We start from the raw sequence: 24850 nt of genomic DNA, 5'->3' as shown, positions 1-24850 counted from the left end.
CGTTAATGGCAGTCTTTACTGTACATTGGTGGTATTATTATAGATTTGAGAGTCCGTTGTCGGTATATTTTGTTCTTAGGGACGGACGAGGACACCAGGGCCCTCATACTATGGCGTGCTGCCAATGTGTCCCTGTTTACAGGAAGAAGAAACGCAGCCATCAATGGATACGAGTAAGTAAACAAAAATAAGTCATTAAATCAACTATAGTAAGCATACGTTTTTGAACTATTAAGTAAGTATGACCTAAAGTACATCATTGGAAACTTAACCTTTTTTAAGCCACAAACTATTTTATGAAAGTGTAACTATTCATTTACATTATATTATTAACTGTTTTCTGAATTTGCTATGTCCACATTTGTTTTCTTTAGAAACTTCATATCTGAGAAAAGGCTGGGAGGGAAGGTGACCCCAGCCTTCTGCAAAAAAAAGTGGGAGAACTTCAAACAAAAGTTCAAGGTTAGTTGATTATTAGTTTCACTTGTCACTTTGCCTGTAAGGGAAGACGTCACAAAATATGTTGAGTTGTGAATTATATAGTTTGCAATAAGTTTTCATAAAAAGGACTAATTTGATGTAATTAATAACGTCCATGTTTAGTCAATATGGCTGCGGGGAAAACAACTCTATACCTACTAGACTGTCTGATAATGCCACCTCCTGACAACATTGCGTTGGGGTGTTTTTTTTGTTATCCTGTCATTTAATAACAGGATCTGAAGTGCCCCAAAACTGGAGTCAGCACAGAGGGGGGTGAGGCCACTGCCGCTTCTTGGAAGTGGTACACATTGATGGATGAGGCAATTGGGGGCAGGCCATCAGTGACACCGCCTGTCCTCATTGCCTCATCCACCCGGGATGTGGCAGTGGCTTCACCCCCCTCTGTGGTGACCCCTGAGCAGGCCAGTACCTCCATGGCATCCACCCCAAAGAGGCGGAGGGTGGATGTCATGGAGATTTTTGCAGACATGGAGAGGAAGGAGGAGCAGTTGGAGGCGGTGCTGCTAGACATGCAGCGAGAGGAAAAGGAGAGAGAGGAGGCCAGGCTCAGAGAGGCCAGGGAGGCTGCAGAAAGGGAGGAGAGGAGGATGCAGCTGATGGTGGAGAGGGAGGACAGGCTCATCAGAGAGATGAGAGAGAGTGGGGAGAGGAGGGATAGGGAGGCGGCTGCCAGGGAGGAACGCTTCCTGGCAGTCCTAGAGAGGCTAGCCAACCGACTGTGACTAGTTGTAATTAAATAAATAAATAAATGGTATAATTAGGAAAACGTTACGCAGCATTCTTTCTGTTTTTGTTACTCTACATCTTAAAGAGGAACTTGGCAACTATTTCAACGTAATAAACACGTTTAGAAATCATTTGGATGGTTAAATGACCTGTTCTGGTGAAAATGGTGTCCAGGAAAGAGAAGTGAAGTGAGAAACAAGAAACTCGTTTTAAATCGTGTTTCTTACCTTGTAACATCCACATAGTTCTGCCAAACTTATGCTAACCGTTCACAAGCTTGTAAACACACACCTTTTCCCACAGTTTGAAATAGCATAATGCACAATTTCTCCAGCAGAGGGGGAAATCCTGCCACGTTTCCTTTTAAGACAATATCAAGTGAATGTCTACACACACATGCACACACACAAGTTCTTCTAATTAGCCAAATTATTTATTCAATTAAATATAGTCGTGGTCAGGATTGTAACAACGAGCTGCCATCCTGTTTCTCTCCTCTGCTCCACAGACGGCACCTGGAGGTACTGGCTGGTCTCCTGCTGCACCCTCCCGGTTGACCTCTGGCTCATCTGGCTCCAGCAGGTCCCCATGGCTTAGGCAGATGTTATGGAGGATTGTGCAGCAGGTGATGACCTCCGGTACGAACTTCACGTCCACCTCCAGGGTCTTCTGAAAAACGGACCTCCATCTGGTCTTCATGATCCCGAAGGACCTCTCCACAACACACCTCGCATCTGTCAGGTGGCTGTTGAAGCGAGCCTGGAGGTGGTTGCGGACAGGCTGCCTGTACGGGGTCATGAGGCGGATTGGGTGGCTCAGGCAGGGGTAGCCACCATCCCCGATGATGCAGTACCCAGGTGGAGGATAGGCTTGGGCATAGTACACAGGGCTATTCTTCAGGACCCTGGCGTCGTGTACTGACCCAGGGTAACCGACAAACACATCCACAAATTTTGCAGTGTGATCGCAGATGGCCTGCAGCTGGATGGAATAACACAGCTTACGGTTGAAATAGCAGGCTGCATCATCAGATGGTGGCTTCACCCGTACGTGGCAGCCATCAATGCTTCCAACTACCCGGTTGAAGGCTGCCGAACCTGCCATACGGGCAAAGCCTGCCCCTGTGCGAGGGAGTTCTCCCTCTGTAGGGTGCCGGACAACCTGTCTCAGCAGCTGCAAGATTCTCCCGCTGGTCTTGTGGACAAGCCGGTGAACCGTGGGGCGGGGGATGGCAAATGCCCTGCACACCACACGGTAAGAGGTACCACAGGCCAACCAGAATAGAAAGACCAGGGTCTCAATAACTGGCCCCCAGCCATGGTCAGATGTGGTGCCCAGGACTCCCAATAGGGCGTGGAAGGTCGCTCTAGAGAGCCGAAAGTCGACCTTGAGGTCACTCTCCCCATCAAAATACATTGCCAGCACAGGCACTGTATTGTTCAGACGGCAATACTTAGTAGGACTATGAGGCTGCTGTGTGTGGGGGGCGGGGGGAGAAAAGAGACAGACATTCATTTTTCAATAAAATTCTATTTGTTATTATCAATGTGTGGTTTCCTTTTTTCATGTCATGAATACTATCTATACTAATAACATGCTGCTGTATCTTTGGTGCATACATTATTGTATTTTAAAAATGATGTTTGCATATGAAACTAGTATATCCATTCATAGAAGATAATTCTGCAAAACTTTATAAGCTGTTTAACTTGTACACTGCATTACTACAAGCAATATCAGTTCATATTATATCTTGATATATTAATGAAATATATGTACACAATATTAATATGTGTTTTTAATTGATCAAGTTAAAGCAGACAACTATGGATTCTGATACTTTAAAAGTAAGCTAGAATTAAGACTGCTGTGTATTGCTGCATAACATTAGTCTAATGTAGGAATACAATACAAATACCATAAAAAAGCAATAGATGCATCTACATACCAGAAGATGCTCTTGTTCAGCCAATACAAGCAGAGCTCTGCGTCGACGTCGACGCCGAAGTAGACCCCACGTCGCAATGAAAGTCTCCATTACCAAAAGTTTAAAGGTCTTGCAATGACAACAAAAGCCGGCTAAAATTTTGGCGCGCTCGCGGTCAAAATCAAAATACGACGTTAGTCATTCGTCATTTCCGGTAAGTGTATAGGCGTAGCACCCGATTTGAGACGATACTACTTTGTTGAAAATTACGCTCTACGGACGTAAGTGCATAGTGCTCATAGTGCATGATATCGAAGTGTACTGACGGAAGTACGGCATTTGAGACAGACTCATAGTCTATGTTGATTCTTAAATATTTTATTTGTTAATGTCTACATGTTCAAGAAAATAAATGTACCAAATCCAAAATACTGAGAACAGTGGGGGTAAAGTGCTTAATCAGCAGATGCTGTGGGATTATTTGTTGTCAGAAAAAACATCACTGGCAACACAGACCACATGCTATGCAGAGTTGATGCAGAGCTATACTGTTCAAGTTTGGCTTAAGGTAGGCTACTCATGTTTGTCATGTGTCACGCAGATACAGAGGTCATTCCAAGAGAGAAATTCTGAAATTTGTTTGGAAGTTGCCCTTTCTATAGCCTTAGAAAGGAAAGGTAGGAGTGAGACCACCCTTCGCCTTGAGAGATAGGTTGTAAGTGCTTGGTTCAGTGAATTGACTACTGGTGGCAGCTAACTTATTGTAAAATGAAACATAAATGTCAGCTGTTGGTAGATGGTGGAGGAGGTGGATGATTGAGTAGAGTTGTGAAGGTGGAAGAGAATTTATTGGTGTCACAGTGGATCTTTTCATTGTAAAAAAGCATTCATTGTGCCATTTCCTTTGTAACCATGGATACTCATAGATAAGCTTTTCACACTTCCTCTTGGTTTTAGAGTGAGGCAGACGTGTGTGTGTGTGTTTGTGTGTGTGTGTGTGAGAGAGAGAGAGAGAGTAAAAACAAAACATAAGGCCTTTTCACACAGAGATCACGTTAAATTTGCGGGAAGAGGAGACGTCTTTTTGCCGTCTTTTTGTGTCTGAAAGGGAGGTGAAAATTTGCCGGCCTGCTGATCTGTTCACATGATGCGGCATTTTGGGGAGCCAGGAGGCAGGATCAGCTATTAATGTGACATGCAACAGGGGGCGTGTAGAGTGATAGTCGTAGGCCTTATGCGTGGGCCTTCAGATGCAGCAGGTGTGTGATTTCCAAAACCATGGCGACTTTCCAAAACCAAGAACCGACTGCACTTTGGTTAGCTTGCATTTGCTTTGCTGTTGCTTAGAATGTTAGATTCTTGCGATAGATGTATGTTATCTTTAGGTTAGAAGGTTAAGAAGATAAATGGTCTTTTGGGCCCCCACTGTCACGGATAAGAATAGTTTGTTGGCTTGTTGCTGCATGTGGCATGTTGCTTAAACGACTGGGTGAGGGGCACCTTGCCCACATCACTTCCTGTGTATGACTTTCTCTATTCAAGCTGCAACCTGATATTTCAAGTTCATCTTCTCCACCCTCTTAGACATGGGCAAAATGACAACAGGTTACAATACAGACAACTTATTTTTTTTCACAAAAGCCGGACAACACTGAGCACAGCATGCTCACTTCTCTCTAGAACTGCCCCCACTCCATCTGGAGGGAGAAACCCTCCCTCCAGAATTTAAATGGGGGAACTAAAGTCATTTGGTAGTCATTCACCATTATAGTACCAGAATAATTGCAGGACAGCTGAACAGAATGAAAATGGCATTAAATAAAATAGTAATAATCAAGTCATTCTGTACATTGTGGTTCTGGATGTGAGTGAGATAGAAAAGAGAACACAAACACAGAGAGTGTGTGGTTTTGGACAGGGGAGGGGAGGGGGGCTGGTGGTTACATTGGTGTTTGTACATACTGACAGGAAGAAGGGTGAGTGAGAAATAGAGAGAGAGACAGAGAGAGAGAGAGAGAGAGAAGAAAGAGAGAGAAACAGATAGATTTATGTAGAGGGAGGGACGGAATGAAGGGAGAGAGGGAGCACTGCAACAGGTGCAACCTGTGTTGTGTCGAACCCGCCAACAGCAGCACCTCGGATCTGGAGGTGAGCGAGCTGAGTTAAGCTAAAAGCCCAGGCTACTAGCTCGCATGCCAGCAGTACTCTTGAGGTGTCCGGGAGTGAGGTTTACCAACGTTCCACAAGCACAGCTAAGCTAGCTGGCTTCCGTTACACTGGCATGCTGGTAACCATGGCAATAATGGCACCTGACACTGTTGACCAATAGGAAAACTGGCTCACTTTTTACCCCTGCAGCTTACTGATCATCCCACAGTACACAACATATCTGTCTCAGCCATGTCTGTGTTTGCACTGGAGAGAATGGGACATTACCTCATAGTTCCGCTGAGTCACTATTAATGTGTCAGCAGTTTATCTGAACTAAACTGAGAGCTTCACATGAGGAAGGCACGTCTGTGTCACATCTGTGCTCACACTGGAGAGAATGGGACATATATCATACTGTCACTACAAATGTGTCAGCAGTTTATCTGAACTACAGAGATGAGCTGACCTTTTAGATATCTGCATGAACTTGGGAAACAAAGTGCGCGCTGACTTTTCAGTAAACATTAAACAATACATAATACATTTTTTACGGTTTCATGACACACTGTTCTTGGTGAAAAGTGTCTAAAAGTGGCATCACCACAGCCGGTTGGCGTGTGTGGTGAAGAGAGGAAAGAGGAGGAGACTTAACTGTGGTCTTCACAGATCATGCAAACACACACATACAGTACACACACACACACACACACACACACTTTAAGAGTCCACTACTCTGGCTAAAACAGAATCCTAATGCACAGACAAGCAAATGGAAAGATGGATAGATAGATAGATTTATTGATAGATTCATTGATTGGTAATTGATTGATTGATAGAAAAACAGAGAGAAAGAGAGACAGAGGCATTCACTGACAGGATACATTTCTTTCAATGACTTAAAACGAGTCTTTGTTGTTCGACACCAAGAGAGGATATGGAAACACCTGTGTATGTATTCTTCTGCCTGCTTGCTGGTGAGTTACTTCACCCACAACACACACATGCAGTATTTGTGTGTGTGTGTGTGTGTGTGTGTCTTGTGTCAAGTCAAGATCATCATGTTTGACCTGCATGTTTCACACAATCCCTTTGTTTTCTGTTTGCTGACTTGTTAAGTCAGGTCAACATTTATTTTCCTAACTCATCACTCGTCTGTCTTCAGTAAAGCAACTTTCTCTGTGTTAATCAGCCTTTCAGCTCATTTGTGAAAAGAATGTAACGTGAACATGTGACGTAATTATAAGGAAATGCAATGCTTTGCCACAGATACAAAATGATTCTTGTAACAGCAATTCTCACTCCCTATATGAAATTAATCAATGTTCAATGAGAGGACGATTGTGTGTGTGTGTGTGTGTGTGTGTGTGTGTGTGTGTGTGTGTGTGTGTGTGTTTGTGTGTAGGTGTTCTTCCTGTGGAGTCTGTGATCCAGGTGACTGGATATGTAGGCAAATCAGCAGTGATCAGATGTCCCTATGATAGAGGATATGTGGGATACTCCAAGTACCTCTACAGTTCAGACTATCATGTCCAGACTAAAGCAGGTCAGACCAGAGCAATCAAAGGGAGATTCTCTCTGCATGATAAAACCACTGGAGTCTTCACAGTGACCATCACTGGACTGACTGCAGAGGATTCTGGACAGTACTGGTGTGGGGTTAACAAATATGGAAGAGACCTCTACACTGAAGTGGACCTAAATGTTATAAAAGGTCATCAAAAATCAAGACCTATCTTTGCATAACATGTATTTTAATGTAATGTGCCTTAACCATTTACCTTATACTCTCTCTCTCTCTCTGTCTCTCTCTCTCTCTCTCTCTCTCTCTCTCTCTCTCTCTCTGTCTGTCAGGTCCCCCTCCCACCCCAAACCCAGCACGTGTGTCCTCCACTGAACACCAAACTGTCTCATCATCACCTTCATTTTCACCTCCAGCTTCCAACACCTCCCAGTCTGGAAACGAGACAACCACTAGTGGTTAGTGCTCACCTCCAAGATTTGTCAATGTTTGAAAATGTAAAAAAAAAAAAAAAGATATTGTATCATCAAATGGGTCAATTATTTTCTGTGTTAAACATGTAAGAAGCATTATATGCATGCATGCAGCGTTTAATGCTGTCCGTCTTATAGATACATTAGACATATATTATAGATATACTTATAAGCATCCTCATAATCCTCTGATTCTATAATGTCTTGCACAGACCAGGAAACAGTTGCTGAGCATCAGGAGGACCCAGAAGAATCTGTCGTTATGGTGATCCTGTGTGTTGTGGTGCTGGTGGTCATGGTGACGGTGTGTGTGTTAGTTTCAGCCCTCTACTACAGACAGAGGAGGACCAAGCAGACAGCAGGTACACACACACACACACACACACACACACACACATACACATACACACACACACACACACACTTACACACACACACACACACACACACACACACACACACACACACACACACACACACACACACACCTGCACACACATACACATGCCAGCACACATATGCACACACACACACACACACACACACACACCTGCACACGCATACACATGCCAGCACACACACACACACACACACACACACATACACACCCCCACACACACACACACACACACACACACCTGCACACACATACACATGCCAGCACATACACATGCCAGCACACATATGCACACACACACACACACACACACACCTGCACATGCCAGCACACACACACACACACACAGCACCCCCACCCTATCTCACCTCCCTCATGTTGGCTCTTCCGTCTGTTCTAATCTGTTACAGCATGTGGCCCATCCAGCCTTCACACTAGCGATCACATGGAGGAGGTAAGACTGAGAATTGTATAAATAGACAATAAGTAAAAACACTGCTCACAGACCACAGAAATGCCACCTCTGAATCAAATGTCACAAATTCTGTGCTGGGTTGCAGCGAGAGGGTGATGAAGGTCTCAACAACAAAGGTTTTTTATTTGTTTTTATAATATTATTTCTTACATACATACAGTCGGCAACTAGTCATAATCGTGGTTACCGCCCCCAGTTGCCGTGGTTACCGTCGTGGCTGAAAAGCCCCCGAGTGGGAAAACATTTGTTTCGATTGCATGTAATCTAATGGAGGTGCACCGGCTTGAGTACAGAAAGCACCTATACAAATATTAAATCTTTTAGCAAACATCACTAAACGGCACAAACACGTTTCAACTGAGAGTTATCTGTGTGTCAAGGAGGTTAAGGGTAACATTAAGTTCCCTCATTTTGCTAATTCCAGTTAAACGGCCAGAACTGTCTCGAGTGTACTCATTGTAGAACTACTTTCAATGGCCGGACTGTGTAGCTCGGTACATGTAATGTGTACCAGTTGGTTATGTTACACTGACGATATAAAGTTAGCCAGTTAGAAACCTGATGCTACCATTGAATATAGCTTCCAGAGAAATTTGTTGTCAACATTGGGCAATCGAGGGTGAATTAAGTTGTTAGCATACACTGGGCAGTTAAGTAAACACAATTCCTTCAAATTATTGTGTTCAGAAACAAGCAGAACTCCACCTGAATGTAAAACGAATGTATAAAGTCTAACTGTTAGCTAGTTCGCCCATTGACTTCCATTGTGTGAGGTTAGCATACTTTCCCCCTCGTGGGGGGCGGTAACCTTTCCGAACGTCTTAACTGACTGTAGATATTGGAATCATTCAGTCTCTATTTCTCTGTTGATGTAAATGATGTCATTACTGTAACTTGACATGAAAACCTGCTGCCCTCTAGTGGTAGTGTGGTGAACTACTAATAATAGATAATAGATTCAACATACATAAAGATGTCTGCATTTAGAATTACGAGTCCATTACATGTAAATGCCAATTTAACTTTTTTAAGACCATGGTTAGTTATGTAATTGTATGTATCAATCATTGAAAACAGCAAAATATTAGTTAATAAATCAGCTCTGTTGTTGCGTAGGTGTTATATACAGTATTTGTTTCTTTGTTTAGCTTTCAAAGTACCCTTTACTGTAAAATCTGTATTGTACAATTTAAAATAGGTAATTGGCCATTGAAGCACAGTTCATTAAACAAGTGTAAGTTCACAGCATTGTGTTGTTGTAACTCAATATATCAACACCCAATATGTTATGTATAGTTACAGTTAAATGGTGTGTCATTACAAATTGTGTACAAGTAGCCTTAAATATGTCTTGTAAAATAACTGTCTACTCTAAATATGTATCCAGCATACATAGCAAAATACAGTAACCCTGTGATATTTTAAAAGCTATAACTATTGTAAATATTTACTGTAAAATGTACAACAATCTGAATTACTCTTTTCTTCCCTAAATACATTTTTCTGTATGTCATTACTTTAAGACCATAAATGTTTAAGATGTCTGAGTTGCTAGGCAACATTCCAGTAACCAGGGCAACGGTCAGCGTCCTCTACTGCCCTGCAGGTGCACCTCACCGACTCTCTGTGACCTCACTGTGTTCCACCGTCAGGCCAGTCACACAAGGCTCAGACCAGCCCATCTACTGCAACTCCCAGCAGGACGTCATCTACTCCATTTGTAATTTTGCCTGAAGAAACTACATCCCCCACAATGCACTACTCATGTGTAGTTAACACCGTTAACACTCCATCTGCACTGGAGCAGAACAGGGAGGGTGATATTATCTACTCAGAAGTACAGCTCTCAGAAATGTGAGTCAAGCAGTATTTTTAATTTGTATTTAAATACATGTTCGTAAATTAATATAAAAGTATGTATAATGAAGGCCTGAGTGCTGTGTATGCCATGATTATGAATTCTGTAAATAGTACCTTACAGCTCCCTGCAATGTTTCTGGCATATAATAAATAAATATTACCACAATGGTTGTAGTCTTTTGTGACTTATCACTGTTGCATAAGAGATCATGGTCTTTGGGGTGAGTTATTTGGAGCAAGCAGTCATCCCATCACTTTTCAAAACTGCCACCATCATACCCGTGCCAAAGAAATCATCACCATCATGCTTCAATGACTACCGTCCTGTAGCACTCACGCCCATAATCATGAAGTGCTTCGAACGGCTAGTCATGTCACACATCAAAGCCACCCTACCCCCCACCCTGGACCCCTTCCAGTTTGCATACCGAGCCAAACGATCCACGGAGGATGCAATCTGCTCTGCCCTCCATCCAGCCCTCACCCACTTAGACAATAAAGACTCATATGTGAGAATGCTGTTCATAGACTTCAGTTCAGCATTCAATACCATAATACCACAACAACTCATCAGCAAACTGGACAAGCTTGGATTCAGTACCTCCCTCTGCAACTGGCTGCTGGATTTCCTGTTGCAGAGACCACAAGCAGTACGTGTCGGGGACAACACCTCAAGCACTCTGACCCTGAGCACGGGGGCCCCTCAAGGGTGTGTGCTCAGCCCCCTGCTCTTCACACTGCTAACACATGACTGTACAACCACTCACAGCTCCAACCATCTGGTGAAGTTTGCGGACGACACAACACTGGTGGGCCTCATTACTAAGGGCGATGAGGCTCACTACAGAGAAGAAGTAGACCTGCTGGCTAAATGGTGCAAAGACAACAACCTCCTGCTAAATGTCAGCAAGACCAAGGAGATTGTTGTCAACTTTCAGAGAGGCCACAAACAACTGCCACCACTGTCCATCGACGGAGATGCTGTGGAGAGAGTGAGCAGCACAACATTTCTGGGGGTGCACATCAGCGACGACCTCTCCTGGACCACCAACACAGCATCACTGGCGAAGAAAGCCCAGCAGCGCCTCTACTTCTTGCGCAAATTGAAGAAGGCAAGTGCCACGCCTCCTGTCATGACTACATTCTACAGAGGGACCATCGAGAGCATCGTCTCCAGCAGCATCACAGTGTGGGGCGGAAGCTGCACAGATCAGAACAGGAAGACCCTCCAGCGCACTGTTAACACAGCTAAGAGGATCATTGGAGCACCACTCCCCTCCCTGCAGGACATTTACACCACCCGCCTCACCCGCAAAGCACTAATGATTGTCAAGGATACAACCCACCCTGCACACGAACTGTTCAGCCTCCTGCCCTCTGGAAAGCGGTACAGGAGCCTCCGCTCCCGCACCACCAGACTGGCAAGTAGCTTCATCCACCAAGCAATCAGGATGCTGAACACTCTACCCACTCTCCCATCACTGACAGCCCCCCCCACCCACCAGCCAACCAGGAACCTAGGAAACTAGGATCCTGTCTACCAAACCCCCCCCCCCAACACCGCCATGTGGAACTGCACTGTGACTGCGCAGCCAAACGTGTTGCTGCTTCACATCAAGCCTGATATACTTGAATTACTACATACTGCATATCAATGTAAATATACAGGTCACACAAGCACAAGTTTAAACTTCATGTAACACAACTACCTCTATTTTTTACAACACAACTACCTCTATTTTTTTTTTATATATGTATATGTCCTATATTTCTATTTTGATACATACATGTTCTATATTTCAGTCTTGCACTTTAATTTAATGTTTATTGTCTATGGCTATGTCCATAGTATGTCTATGTCTGTATTTAAAGCATGTCTATGTCTGCATGGGAAAGTAAGAAACGAAATTTCAATTCTTTGTATGACCAGTGCATGTAAAGAAATTGACAATAAAAGCCGACTTGACTTGACTTGACTATTTGGCCAATTTCTCTCCGCGCATTGTTTTTTTGCAAGTAATAGAATTACAGTGAGGAAGATATTGTTATGATAAGTTAATGTAGTATTGGTGTACAGCAGTAAGAATGTTATACTAAGTTAAAATAATATGCATGTAATATTGTTATACAGAATTATTCAATAAAATGTATTTTTGTATCTTGATGATCTTCTTCTGTCTGCTTGCTGGTGAGTCACCTTATCCACACCACACATGCTTTAACATTTCACCAGGACGTGAGCATCAACATATGATGGAAATACAGTGTGTGTACCTGGAGTGAGTGACTGTGTGTCTGTGTGTTTGTGTGTGTGTGTGTGTGTGTGTGTGTGAGTGACTGTGTGTTTGTGTGTGTGTGTGTGTGTGTGTGTGTGTGTGTGAGTGACTGTGTGTCTGTGTGTTTGTGTGTGTGTGTGTGTGTGTGTGTGTGTGTGTGTGAGTGACTGTGTGTTTGTGTGTGTGTGTGTGTGTGTGTGTGTGTGTGTGAGTGACTGTGTGTCTGTGTGTTTGTGTGTGTGTGTGTGTGTGTGTGTGTGTGTGTGAGTGACTGTGTGTTTGTGTGTGTGTGTGTGTGTGTGTGTGTGTGTGTGAGTGACTGTGTGTTTGTGTGTGTGTGTGTGTCTGCAGAGGGTTGTGTCCCCTCTTTTTCACATGTTTATAACTTGTGTGTATCAGCACATCAGGATGGTGTCCTTGCATACACACATACACACACACACACACACACACACACATGCACTTTTTCAAACATGCGCTTTTTTTTCCTTGAATGGAATTTGTTGTGAGAATTGATGTTTTTTGTTCACTGACGAGCAGTTCTGAACATTCACCAGCAGGTGGCAGCAGAGCAAAAAGAGGCTGCTGGTCCCTCTATTCAGAGTGCATGCACTTATACTGTAATGCAGGGGTTTTAAACTGATTGTTGACCAGGGACCACCATTTTGTCTAATTATGTAACCCCAGGACCACCACTGAATACAAATACTGATTCCCATATTGTAACTACATTACTGAATCCATGGTCAGGACCACCAGCAATGTCCTCACGGACCACAAGTAGGCCGCGGACCACTGGTCGAAAACCCCATCGCACACTCACATTCACACTTTCAAACATGCACTTCTTTCTCAAATGGAATTTCTTGTGGAAATTGATGATTTGGTCACTGAAAAGCAGTTCTGGCCAGCAGAGGGCAGCAGAGCAAAAGGAGGCTGCAGGCCGCCTTATTCAGAGAGCATGCACTAATATTGTAATCTATGCACTACTGAAGACAGTGGGGGTAAAGTGCTGAGTCAGCAGATGCTGTGGGACTGTTGGTGTCAGCAAAAACATCACTGGCAACACAGACAACATGCCATGCAAAGTTTATGCAGAGCTATACTGTTCACATTTGGCATAAGATACTCATGTAGGTCATTCCATGCGAGAAATTCTGAGATTTGTTTGGAAGTTGCCCTTTCTATAAGCTTAGAAAGGAAAGGTAGGAGTGAGACTGGGTGGAAATTCTCCAGCTGGGTGAGAGCAAGAGAAGGCTTTCTAAGCACCTTGATTTACCTGAGCCAGATTTAATGCAGTTGTTAATGTACCAGAAGCCAGTAGATATGTCTTGGAGGAGGTTGGTAGGAATAGTGTCTAGTGTGCATGTAGTAGGGCGGCTACTTGTTAGCAGTTTAGACACCTCACTCTCAGTGAGAGGAGTGAATGAAGGAAATGTTGCACCCTTAGCTTGGAGAGGTACAGTAGGTTGTGAGTGCTAGGAAATGTTGCACATTTAGCCTGGAGAGGTTGTGAGTGCTTGGTTCAGAGAATTGACTACTGATGGCAGCTAACTTATTGTAAAATTAAACAAAGATGTCAGCTGTGATGTTGGTAGGTGGTGGAGGAAGATAGTTTACTAGTGTCACTGTGGATCTTTTCATTGTAAAAAAGCCTTCTTTGCAGCGCTGACACTGGATGAGAATGAGGACAGTAATTGGGCCCCCACTGTCACAGTTAAGAATAGTTTGTTGGCTTGTTGCTGCATGTGGCATGTTGCTGCATCCAACCAGAATGTTGACTCCTTTAGACAACTGGGTGAGGGGCACACATCACTTCCTGTGTATGACTTTCTCTGTCCGTGCTACAACCTGATATCACAAGTCCACATTCTCCATAGAGATGGCCAAAACTACGACACAATTACAATACAGACAACTTGCTCACTTCTCTCTAGAACTGACCCCAATCCACCCGGAGGGAGAAACCCTCCCTCCAGAATTGAAATACTTATCACCCAAATGTATGGGGGAACTAAAGTACTCATTTGGTAGTCATTCACCATTATAGTACCAGAATAATTGCAGGACAGCTAAACAGAAAGAAAATGGCATTAAATAAAATAGTAATAATCAAGTCATTCTGTACATTGTGGTTCTGGATGTGAGTGAGATAGGAAAGAGAACACAAATATAGAGAGTCTGTGGTTTTGGACAGGAAAACAGGAGGGGGGGGGGTTGGTGGTTACATTGGTGTAAATACTGACAGGAAGAAGGGTGAGTGAGAAATAGAGAGAAAGAGACAGAGAGAGAGAGAAAAGAAAGAGAGAAAAAAGAAGGAGAGATAAAGATATAGATTGATGTAGAGGGAGCTAGCTGGCTTCCGTTACACTGGCATGTTGGTAACCATGGCACTAATGACACCTGACACTGTTGACCAATAGGAAAACTGGCTCCCTTTTTCCCCTGCAGCTTACTGATCATCCCACAGGGTACATATGTGTCTGTCAGCCATATTTGTGTTTGCACTGGAGAGAATGGGACATATGTCATACTGTTACTACCAATGTGTCAGCAGTTTATCTGAACTAGAGAGATTAGCTGACCTTTTAGATATCTGCATGAAGTTGGAAAACAAATTGTGTGGTGGCATTTCAGTAAACATTAAACTATACATAATGCATTTTTTGTTACAGTTTCATGACACACTCTGTTCTTGGTAAAACGTGTCTAAAAGTGGCATCACCACAGCCGGTTGGTGTGTGTGGTGAAGAGAGGAAAGAGGAGGAGACTTAACTGTGGTCTTCACAGATCATGCACACAACAGCTCACACAGAGGGAAGGATAGATAGATCCAAATTTAACACTAGCCTGAACCTTAACACCCAACCTAGAGAGATAGATAGATAGATAGATAGATAGATAGATAGATAGATAGATGATTAGTTTATTATTCCACTTCACCAGAGAGGTCTTGTCCATTTCAGAATCCCCCGCTTGCCGTAGCTTCCCGTTGAACTCAGGCCCCAAGTGTTAAAATATACACTCGTTGTATTGTTTGCCATTGATGTCATTTGTCATTTTTAAAAACTCTTTCAGCATTTGTGTCTCTGAGGAACAAAGGCCTGGTGATTCTACCTACTTTGCTTTCTTGTGACCTCCACTTGGACAGACATATTATCTTTGTCTAAAAGTATTCATTATCTGTGATCATGAATACTTATAGATACACTTTGTACACTTCCCCTTGGTTTAAGTGAGAGAAATAGACATATATGTGTGTTTGTGTGTGTGTGTGTGTGTGTGTGTGTGTGTGTGTGTGTGTGTGTGTGTGTGTCACCAATGTGTCAGCAGTTTATCTGACCTTTATCTGAGAACTGACCTTTTAGAGGCCTACAGCCATGTAGTTGTGTGAACTACAGAAGTAAAGTGAACTAGGGAGACGGAGCGTGTGGTGAGCCTTCAATAACACATTGTACACTGTTTCATATGACACTCAGCTCTAGGTGAGAAGTATCTCAGAGTGGCGTGGCCACAGCTGACTGGCGTCTGGCTAAGAGAGGAAATACAGGAGGAGGAGTCTAAACGGTGGTCTTAACATATCATACGCTACGCTTCAAGAGTTCACTACGACTCAAACAGAGACCTGCTAGATAGATAGATAGATAGATAGATAAATAGATAGATAGATAGATAGATAGATAGGTAGATAGATAGGTAGGTAGGTCGATAGATAGATAGATAGATAGATAGATAGATAGATAGATAGATAGATATAATGAGGGATGACACACTACCATCAGGATACATCTTTTTCAATGACTTAATTTATTTAATTTTTGTTCAACCCCTTCAGACATGGAAACACCTTTGATCCTTTTCTGTCTGCTTGCAGGTGAGTTACTCTAACAACAACATTATACTCTCTCTCACACACACACACACACACACACACACACACTGCCACACTTCACTGTTAAACACATACATCACATGAGTATCAGTAACGCAACAAGACACATACAGACCCACACACACACACACATACACAAAAAACATTTCTCACCTCTCTTTTGTTTTCTGTGGCAAGATGTTAATTAAGATCAACATGTGTCTTCCTAATTCATCACACAGTGACATTATTTCTCTATTATCCTATCAGTAGATATTATATGTAAAGTAATTATTAGAAGATGCAATGTTATCATCAAATATTAAAAAAAAAAAAAAAACATTGTTCAAATAAGTATAAATAAGATGATGATCCTATGTCTTTGCTTGAGCGTGTGTGTGTGTGTGTGTGTGTTTGAGTGTGTGTAGGTGTTCATCCTTTGGAGTCTGTGATCCAGATGTCTGGATATGTAGGCAGATCAGCAGTGATCAGATGCCCCTATGATAGAGGATATGTGGGATATTCCAAGTACCTTTGCAGAGGAAAGTGCATCTGGGGGAGTAAAGACATTCCTGTCAGGACTGAAGCCGGTCAGACCAAAGCAATCAATGGAAGATTCTCTCTGCATGATGACACCACTGCTGGAGTCTTCACTGTGACCATCACTGGACTGAGTGCAGGGGATTCTGGACAGTACTGGTGTGGAGTTACCACAGGAGCTGGGAGATATGATGTGTTCACTGAAGTGAAGTTAAATGTTAAAAAAGGTAAAAATCAAGACTTATCTCTCCATATCATATTTAATGTAACATGCCTTAACTATATCCCTCTTCCTCTCTCTCTCTCTCTCTCTCTCTCTCTCTCTCCCTCCCTCTCTCTCTCTCTCTCTCTCTCTCTGTATCTTTCAGGTCCCCCTCCCACCCCAAACCCAGCACGTGTGTCCTCCACTGAACACCAAACTGTCTCATCATCACCTTCATTTTCTCCTCCACCTTCCAACACCTCCCAGTCTGGGCATGTTGAGAAGACAACCATCAGTGGTTAGAGCTCACCTCCAAGATTTGTCAATGTCTGAAAATGTATACTATTTATAATGTGTAACAGTCATTGTATCGTATGAGTCATTACTTGATTTCCATTTCTCCCTTAATGTGCTTGGTTTCTTTCTTTAGATAACACTGAATTGCTTGCTGTAGTAATCAATTTATGCATTTAAGTGTGTATGTTGAGCAAGCAAGACACATCCTTATATTCATGCATGCATGTATTTAATGCTTATACTATACTATAGATGTGCATATCAGCATCATCATATACTTCTGATTCTATAATGTTTTGCACAGTCCAACCAACTGCTGCATCAGAGCATCAGATGGACCCAGAAGACTCTGTTGTCATGGTGATCCTGTGTATTCTGGTGCTGCTGGTCGTGGTGACGGTGTGTGGGTTAGTTTCAGCCCTCTACTACAGACAGAGGAGGAGGAAGCAGACAGCAGGTACACACACACACACACACACACACACACACACACAAACACACACACGTTGACATGGGGTGGGTGCACATGTTTATTTTGTTTTTGTATTTGTATTTGTGTGTGTCCCTTTTTCAGAGATGCTCACACAATACATTTGATTCGTTTTTTTTGCACACACTGTAACAGTTGGGGACTCTGAGTAAGGCCTTAACCCAAAGCCAGGCTACTCAGTTTCCTTTGTAATATGAGTAAACCAAAGACAGCTGCAATCACATGCTTTTATATTCTGGTCTGAAGTCACAGTTCACATATGACTCAATGGGACCACTGATGCATTGAGTTTGTGGTTAGAGCTTGACACATCACCTTACAGTAAGTAACTTAAAAGTAAAATCAACATCCTTTAGCTGACACACACACACACACACACACACACACAGCACCCCCACCCTATCTCACCTCCCTCATGTTGGCCCCTCCCTCTCTGTTACAGCATGTGGCCCATCCAGCCTGATGCACACCAGTGATCACGTGGAGGAGGTAAGACTGAGACTTTCATAAATAAACTGAAACACCGCTCACAGACCACAGAGACGCCACCTCTGTTTCACCTGATTGTAGTGGTCACCAGTTGTGTGCTGAGCTGTAGGGTGAGAAAGTTCTCAACAGACCTATTCAACTCTTCCAGAGAAGAATGGATAAAGGACAGGAGTCCTAAGTGATGTTTTTAAAAATATTTTGTACAGTGCGTGCCAGACTCTTAAATCTCTCTCTCTCTCCCTCTCTCCCTCTCTCTCTCTCTCTCTCTCTTTCTTTCTCTCTCTCTCTCTCTTTCTTTATCTTGCTCTCATTCTCTCTCTCTCTCCTTATCTCTCTCTCTCAATTCAAGGTTGCTTCATTAGCATGACTGTGTAGGTATAGTGTTCCCAAAGCACAAGCAAAACAGCATAACAATTAGAACCTTGACAGCATTAAGGGAAACAGTAACATGTAACCAGAAAAAGTGCATGTACACATTCACTTTCTCTCTCTCTTTCACACACACACACACACACACAACGTATATGCAAACACACACACAACGCATATGCACACACACACACACACACACACACATACACACAGACACACACACACACACACTCTCTCTCTCTCTCCCATCCTCTCTCTGTTATTGTAAATGACGGCATATGAGCTTGATTTGATACCCACAAAAAAAACCTACTACTGCCATCTAGTGGCTAAAAGTAATAACAGAAAATCTACATGTGACAGTTAAGGCAATGGATAAGGTATAAGTATAAGTATACATATATATACTCTTTTGATCCCGTGAGGGAAATTTGGTCTCTGCATTTATCCCAATCCTTGAATTAGTGAAACACACTCAGCACACAGTGAACACAGAGTGAGGTGAAGCACACACTAATCCAGGCGCAGTGAGCTGCCTGCAACAACAGTGGTGCTCGGGGAGCAGTGAGGGGTTAGGTGCCTTGCTCAAGGGCACTTCAGCCGTGCCTACTGGTCAGGGTTCGAACCGGCAATCCTCCGGTTACAAGTCCGAAGCACTAACCAGTAGGCCACGGCCTGTATGGTGAACATTTGCAGTAATATGTGACAGTTAAGGCAATGGTTAAGGTACATCTGTATGGTGAACATTCAACAATAGATACAATATACAATTTTTTTTTTAGAACAAGGTGAACAAGGCAATTTAATTTGTGTTTGATAGATGCAATGTGCCTGTATTTAGCTCCAGTACGGTTATGTGTATTGAGTATTTGTATAACCCCCCCCCCCCCAGAATACTGTATGTTATTAGACTATTCTATTGTTTTATCAACATTATGTAATGTGTTGTCCTCTAGCCCAATGATTACCAGATGTCTGAGGAGCTGGGCAGCATTCCAGTAACCAGGGCAACGGTCAGCAGCCTCTACTGCCATGCAAGTGCACCTCCCCGTCCCTCAGTGACCTCACTGTGTTCCACTGTCAAGCCAGCCACACAAGGCTCAGACCAGCCCATCTACTGCAACTCCCAGGAAGACAACATCATCTACTCCAATTTCGTCTGAAGAGACTGCATCCCCCACAATGCAGTATGCAGTGTACAGTGTAGTTGCACCACAAATGGGTAACACTGGTGACAGTCCATCTGCGCCAGTGCAGAACAGGGAGGGTAATTTCTACTCAGAAATATGGTTCCCCGAAATGTGAGTCAAAGTAACACATTTTGATTTTGTATTTGTATTTAAATATGTAGGTGGGTTTAAACTGTAAATAGTATGACACAGCTCTCTGCAATGTTTTTGGCTTATTATCAATAAATATTGCAAAAAATGTTTATTGTGGGTTTGTGGCTTATTACTGTTGAGTTTATTTTTGTGGAAATATTAACACCAATGTAGAAGCTTAAAAGCTTACAATATTGCAAGTAGGCTAGCCTTTGTCAGCAATATATGAGTTTGTTGAATTTAACTGAGGATGTAAGCAAGCATACAGAGCAGAGGGACAGTGAGCAGCAGCAGCTGGTGGAGAGTGTAGCCTAGTTGAGGCTAGGATAACATGATAACAATAACTCAGTGGTGATGGAGTTTGTGTGACATGACATGCTGACGATGATGCTTATGATGACTTAAGTTAACTTAAGTTTTCTAAATAAATGATTTGCAAACCTAGACAGCAAAAGAGTGTCAAATCGACATTAATTGTTGGTCAGATTGATCAGTTTAAGTCAGATACCCAAAATTCAACATCGATGGCATCGATGGAGTGGTGGTTGGTCTCGAAAGTTGGCTGTCAAAAGGGTTCTATCTCGGAAGGGTTCTCTTGGTAAAGATGGACTAAAAGACTGTAGTCTGTTGGAAATGTAGGCTACAAAATGTCAAGTCATATTCATGCACAAGCTAACTAAGCTGTATATAACTTATATGATAGGCTACTGAAAGACATTAAAGGGTATTAGTTCTTAGCTGTACTGTTCTAAATGTACCAGCAATGTAGGTAGGTAGTATAGCCTACTACAGGAATAAAATATTTCCACCAACAGGTAACAAAGTTGCCCTGTTTATTTTGTGTTGTTTCAATTGTCCTATAGTGATAACTGGTATACATTACAATAAGGTCTACCACAATCTAGGTTACACATGGGCTTCAGTAATATTTTGGCAATGCTAGCAATTGAGCATATTATAGTTTAAATGTAGCCGATTGAATAATTTGAAATGATACTTTGAATTCAAGCAGAAACTCTTGTTTCATAATTGCTTGTATAGCCTACTTAAATATGGAGGTAATGTGCTCCATGGGTACCTCTGATCAGTCAGAGTGATAGTGTAGTAACCAGTGTTTGGAATAACGCCGTTTAAAAGAACGGCGTACAATGTTATTTTTTCAGTCACAGGGGTAATCTAATTCATTACTTTTCCCGTCGTTACAACCCCGTTAACGTTACTGGACGTTAAATGCGGTGCGTTACTATGCATTTATTGAATAAACTGTGCAATCCGAACGCACCCCTGGCTCACAGCTAGTGAGGAGGTGAGGCAGAGTCATGTTTCATGATAGCCAATCAGAGCCAGTGTTTTTACACACTTGCCAGCACACGCGCCACACACACACACGCAACTAAAAGCTAAAATAGAGATTCGACATAACAGCAGCATAACTTGAGCAAGGCACCTAACCCCTCACTGCTCCCCGAGCGCCGCCGTTGTAGCAGGCAGCTCACTGCGCTGGGATTAGTGTGTGCTTCACCTCACTGTGTGTTCACTGTGTGCTGTTTGTGTTTCACTAATTCACCGATTGGGTTAAATGCAGAGACCAAATTTCCCTCACGGGATCAAAAAAGTATATATACTATACTATACTTATACTTAAATAGCTCAGACAATGGCAGAAGTGCCATTATATTTTCTACAGTCTATGGTTATGAGGTTATGTGCCATCAAAATGATTTTGGAGACGTAATGTTAAGGTCGAAAAACTCTGTCACTTTAGCTGATGAGCTCTCACCCCTCGCTGCCGTTCGATGCTTTGCTGAACATTGTGTAGCCTACCTGTAGGTCATTGGCACCTTTATTTGCGACCGACGCGTACAGTAAGTGCCTGCTTTGCAGGTCCCGCACTCAGCTTCATGTTGATATCGACCGAGACAAAACATGGAAATGTACGTTTTATTTCGTCAGTGAACTTACACTAAACAAGGAAGTTTGCGCTATTGAGGTGACTGACTGACCAATTAAATGTTTGAGATTACTATCGACCAATGACGGTAGCTAAGGTCAGGCTCTACACCACTTTCCACTCAATGCAAAGCGAACTGTAGGGGGAGGCCGTGACTAGTATGTGCATGAAAGACATAGATATATCCATGAATGAAAGAGAGAGCAATGCAAATTCGCTGTAAACATGTTTGAGGCTAGAATAACAAAATCCCGGACGACTTTGAAATTCCGCCCGGACACCTTTTTAGGTTTCAAAAAGAGGACATGTTCGGGCAAAAGAGGACATCTGGTCACCCTAGGTTAAATATTCTACAGAATATACATTCACTCTACTGCTCAGTGTTGCATGGGCTTAGACTTAGTCAGGCTGTGTCACTTTGTATTATTGTGATTCAAATATTGACAGTTCAACAGCTACTTTCATCTCAGCATGTTTCCTTGGATTGAGGTTTTCCAGAGTGCTAATTTGGTCTTGAATTGAACGGGTAGATGTGAGTTTTTTCCTCCACAATAGCCAATGAGGCCTATATTTGTCCATTTTCAGTGCTCCACGACACTTAGTTGAAAATATATGCATAAGGGTAATTCAAGGATTTTGTATATTACAGTAATTAGGTGTGCCCGACCGACTTGGGCAAAATATGCTAGCGCTGTCTTTTAGTCCCAAATGGTCTCAGATGATGTGTGATTATCTTGATGATCTTGATGTCAGGGCTTCCTTGCAAAAGTGGCTAAAGGTCTCTCAATGGGTTTCACCTGGTTAAATAAAGGTCAAATATAATATAATATATATATTAATAAATAAATAAATAAATAAATAAAATCTTCTTCTGTCTGCTTGCTGGTGAGTCCCCCTATCCACACCAAACAAACACACAGACTTCTACACTTCACCAGGACGTGAGCATTAAAAAATGACATGGAAATACAGTTTGTGTGTATCAGTGTGTGTGTGTGTGTGTGTGTGTGTGTCAAGGTGAATGAACATGTAAGCTGATCAACAGTGATCTGATTATTACCAAGGATATGACTATAGGCTATATTTAACATTTATTTTTTATTTAGCCTGTTATGAATTTAAGCACAGCTCAGGTTTAAGAAACTCAAATAGCCTACATGCATGCTTAGCATTTTGTGATCATTAAGGCTACTTTGACAAACTCTTAGTCATGAGCTGTAGGCCTCTGATTTTAATATTTACAGATATCTAGGTGATATTTGTAACATTTTTTGTATTTGGACTGCTATGAAATCATATACTGAACACAATTTAAACACATTGTGCAACTTACAGCCCAAAGATGGAGACATACATGTAGAAATTTGATGCAAATTCCTGGATTCCTCTTATTTTACAGGGGAATGCTTCACACCTTTTTGTTCAGTAAGGTCTGTTGTTTATTCTGATATATGGTTTGTCGTGTGTTGAGTAAAGAGTTTGTGAAATATTCCAACGAGATGAATGGGTGGGGAGATTGGCGCAGATTCTATGTAGAATAATGTTATTAAATTCAAGTTATTTTTCTCGCAAACCGTTTACCACAGCAGCTAACGGCTAACTGAATAGCGGTAACTGAGTTAAATAGCAGTGTAATAGTGTTATGTAATTATGTATTAACGGCGGATTAAAATAGAAGTAGGCCTAGTATGCGGCTAGATCTCCATCGAATCAAAAGCTACATTAATTTGCATTGCGAATGCTGAGATTATTTTGACAGGCCATAGGCTACAAATTGAAACACACAAAGCAGAATATTGAAAGGAAGGAGCCCAAGGGCATAGTGGCCTGTGAACCTCAGATTTCCAAAGGGGCATCATGGGCAATGCAAGGGGCAACGACTGCTATGGTCGTCGTGTCCGCCGTGAAATTGAGGATGGTGTCATCGCACACACACATGCACACTTTCAAACATGCACTTCTTTCTCAAATGGAATTTATTTTGGAAATCGATGATTTGGTCACTGAAAAGCAATTCTGATCAGCAGGGGGCAGCAAAGCAAAAGGAATCTGCAGGCCCCCTTATTCAGAGAGCATGCACTAATATTGTAATCTATGCACTACTGAAGACAGTGGGGGTAAAGTGCTTAGTCAGCAGATGCTGTGGGACTGTTGGTGTCAGCAAAACATCACTGGCAACACAGACAACAAGTCATGTTGAAGCAGAGCTATAGTGTTTCCTCTCCTGTTGTGTTCATTTTATGTTTACTAGTTTTGTGTTCCCGGTCAAAAATGACCACTGCATAATAACTTAACTTAACTTAATAAATCCATAGTAACACACATATTATCATCTAATTATTTGTTGTGATAGGCTTTTGTATCAACTTGTGTTCTTTAGATATGATCAGTTCTGAACTTCTGTTTGCTATTTATGGCCTGCAGGCCTCACTGACCTGAGCTTGTGCAAGTCAGAAAGGGGAAGATTTTGTTGTTCCAGTGGGGGCTGGCATAGAAGCAAAGAGGGGGAGTGAGGGTGTGTTTATGTGTGTGTGTGTTAATGTACAGAAGCACATATACAGTCCATCTGATCAATAAGTATACTGGACTCAATTTTATACACTGACCATTTTTTCACCCATTCATTTCTAATAGCCGGTCATTTTTGACCAGAATACACATGGGTGTTCTAAAGTTGAATAAAACACTCAAATTGTTATAAAAATTATCAACATTTGTTTTGTGTGTTTAGATGCCCTGTGTTAGCAAAGTCAAGAAGCCTCATGATTGTCAGAATAAGTTAACAATATTTTTTAGAGAGAAAAATTGTCAATCGGTCACATTTAACTGCGAACACAACAAGAGGGTTAAATGTGTTCATTCCTTGTATGGTTTGGCATTTTTTGTCGTTTGTCCTTCTTTAAAACTGTCAGCACTTGTGTCTCTTAAGAAGGTCTTGTGATTCTACCTGTGTGTCCAGACATGGACCCTTTGACCAAAGCACAGCCAGAGCAGTCTCTGCGGCTGTC

General features: G+C 42.4%; 2 protein-coding genes across 2 annotated transcripts; both read left to right on the top strand.

Annotated features, from left to right (window-relative positions):
- Positions 1-6380: 6380 nt before the first annotated feature.
- Positions 6381-10248, top strand: LOC121719586 (CMRF35-like molecule 5). Its single transcript, XM_042105344.1, has 6 exons — positions 6381-6539; positions 6606-7019; positions 7160-7285; positions 7513-7662; positions 8108-8151; positions 9825-10248. The coding sequence occupies exons 2-6, from the start codon at positions 6635-6637 to the stop codon at positions 9894-9896; spliced, it is 777 nt and encodes a 258-aa protein (XP_041961278.1). The 5' UTR covers positions 6381-6539; positions 6606-6634; the 3' UTR covers positions 9897-10248.
- A 5751-nt stretch (positions 10249-15999) lies between these two features.
- Positions 16000-19960, top strand: LOC121719562 (CMRF35-like molecule 5). Its single transcript, XM_042105303.1, has 6 exons — positions 16000-16182; positions 16599-16946; positions 17088-17219; positions 17523-17675; positions 18151-18197; positions 19526-19960. Exons 1-6 carry the CDS (start codon positions 16146-16148, stop codon positions 19730-19732), a joined length of 924 nt encoding a protein of 307 aa, XP_041961237.1. The 5' UTR covers positions 16000-16145; the 3' UTR covers positions 19733-19960.
- The last annotated feature ends 4890 nt before the right edge of the window (positions 19961-24850 follow it).

The sequence above is a fragment of the Alosa sapidissima genome, chromosome 9 (assembly GCF_018492685.1).
Source record: "Alosa sapidissima isolate fAloSap1 chromosome 9, fAloSap1.pri, whole genome shotgun sequence".
In the NCBI taxonomy this organism is placed as follows: Eukaryota; Metazoa; Chordata; class Actinopteri; order Clupeiformes; family Clupeidae; genus Alosa; species Alosa sapidissima.
The sequence above is the reverse complement of the archived record's forward strand: the minus strand, read 5'-3'. Positions and strand labels throughout refer to the sequence as shown.

Excerpts from the sequence above, each read along its gene's own strand:
- LOC121719586 (XM_042105344.1), top strand. The coding sequence starts at position 6,635 with ATGAGAGGACGATTGTGTGTGTGTGTGTGTGTGTGTGTGTGTGTGTGT. Across the intron at positions 7,286-7,512 it reads AAACGAGACAACCACTAGTG|ACCAGGAAACAGTTGCTGAG; the intron begins GTTAGTGCTCAC and ends TGTCTTGCACAG. Across the intron at positions 8,152-9,824 it reads CTAGCGATCACATGGAGGAG|GCCAGTCACACAAGGCTCAG; the intron begins GTAAGACTGAGA and ends TTCCACCGTCAG.
- LOC121719562 (XM_042105303.1), top strand. The coding sequence starts at position 16,146 with ATGGAAACACCTTTGATCCTTTTCTGTCTGCTTGCAG. Across the intron at positions 16,183-16,598 it reads CCTTTTCTGTCTGCTTGCAG|TGTGTGTAGGTGTTCATCCT; the intron begins GTGAGTTACTCT and ends TGTGTGTTTGAG. Across the intron at positions 17,220-17,522 it reads TGAGAAGACAACCATCAGTG|TCCAACCAACTGCTGCATCA; the intron begins GTTAGAGCTCAC and ends TGTTTTGCACAG.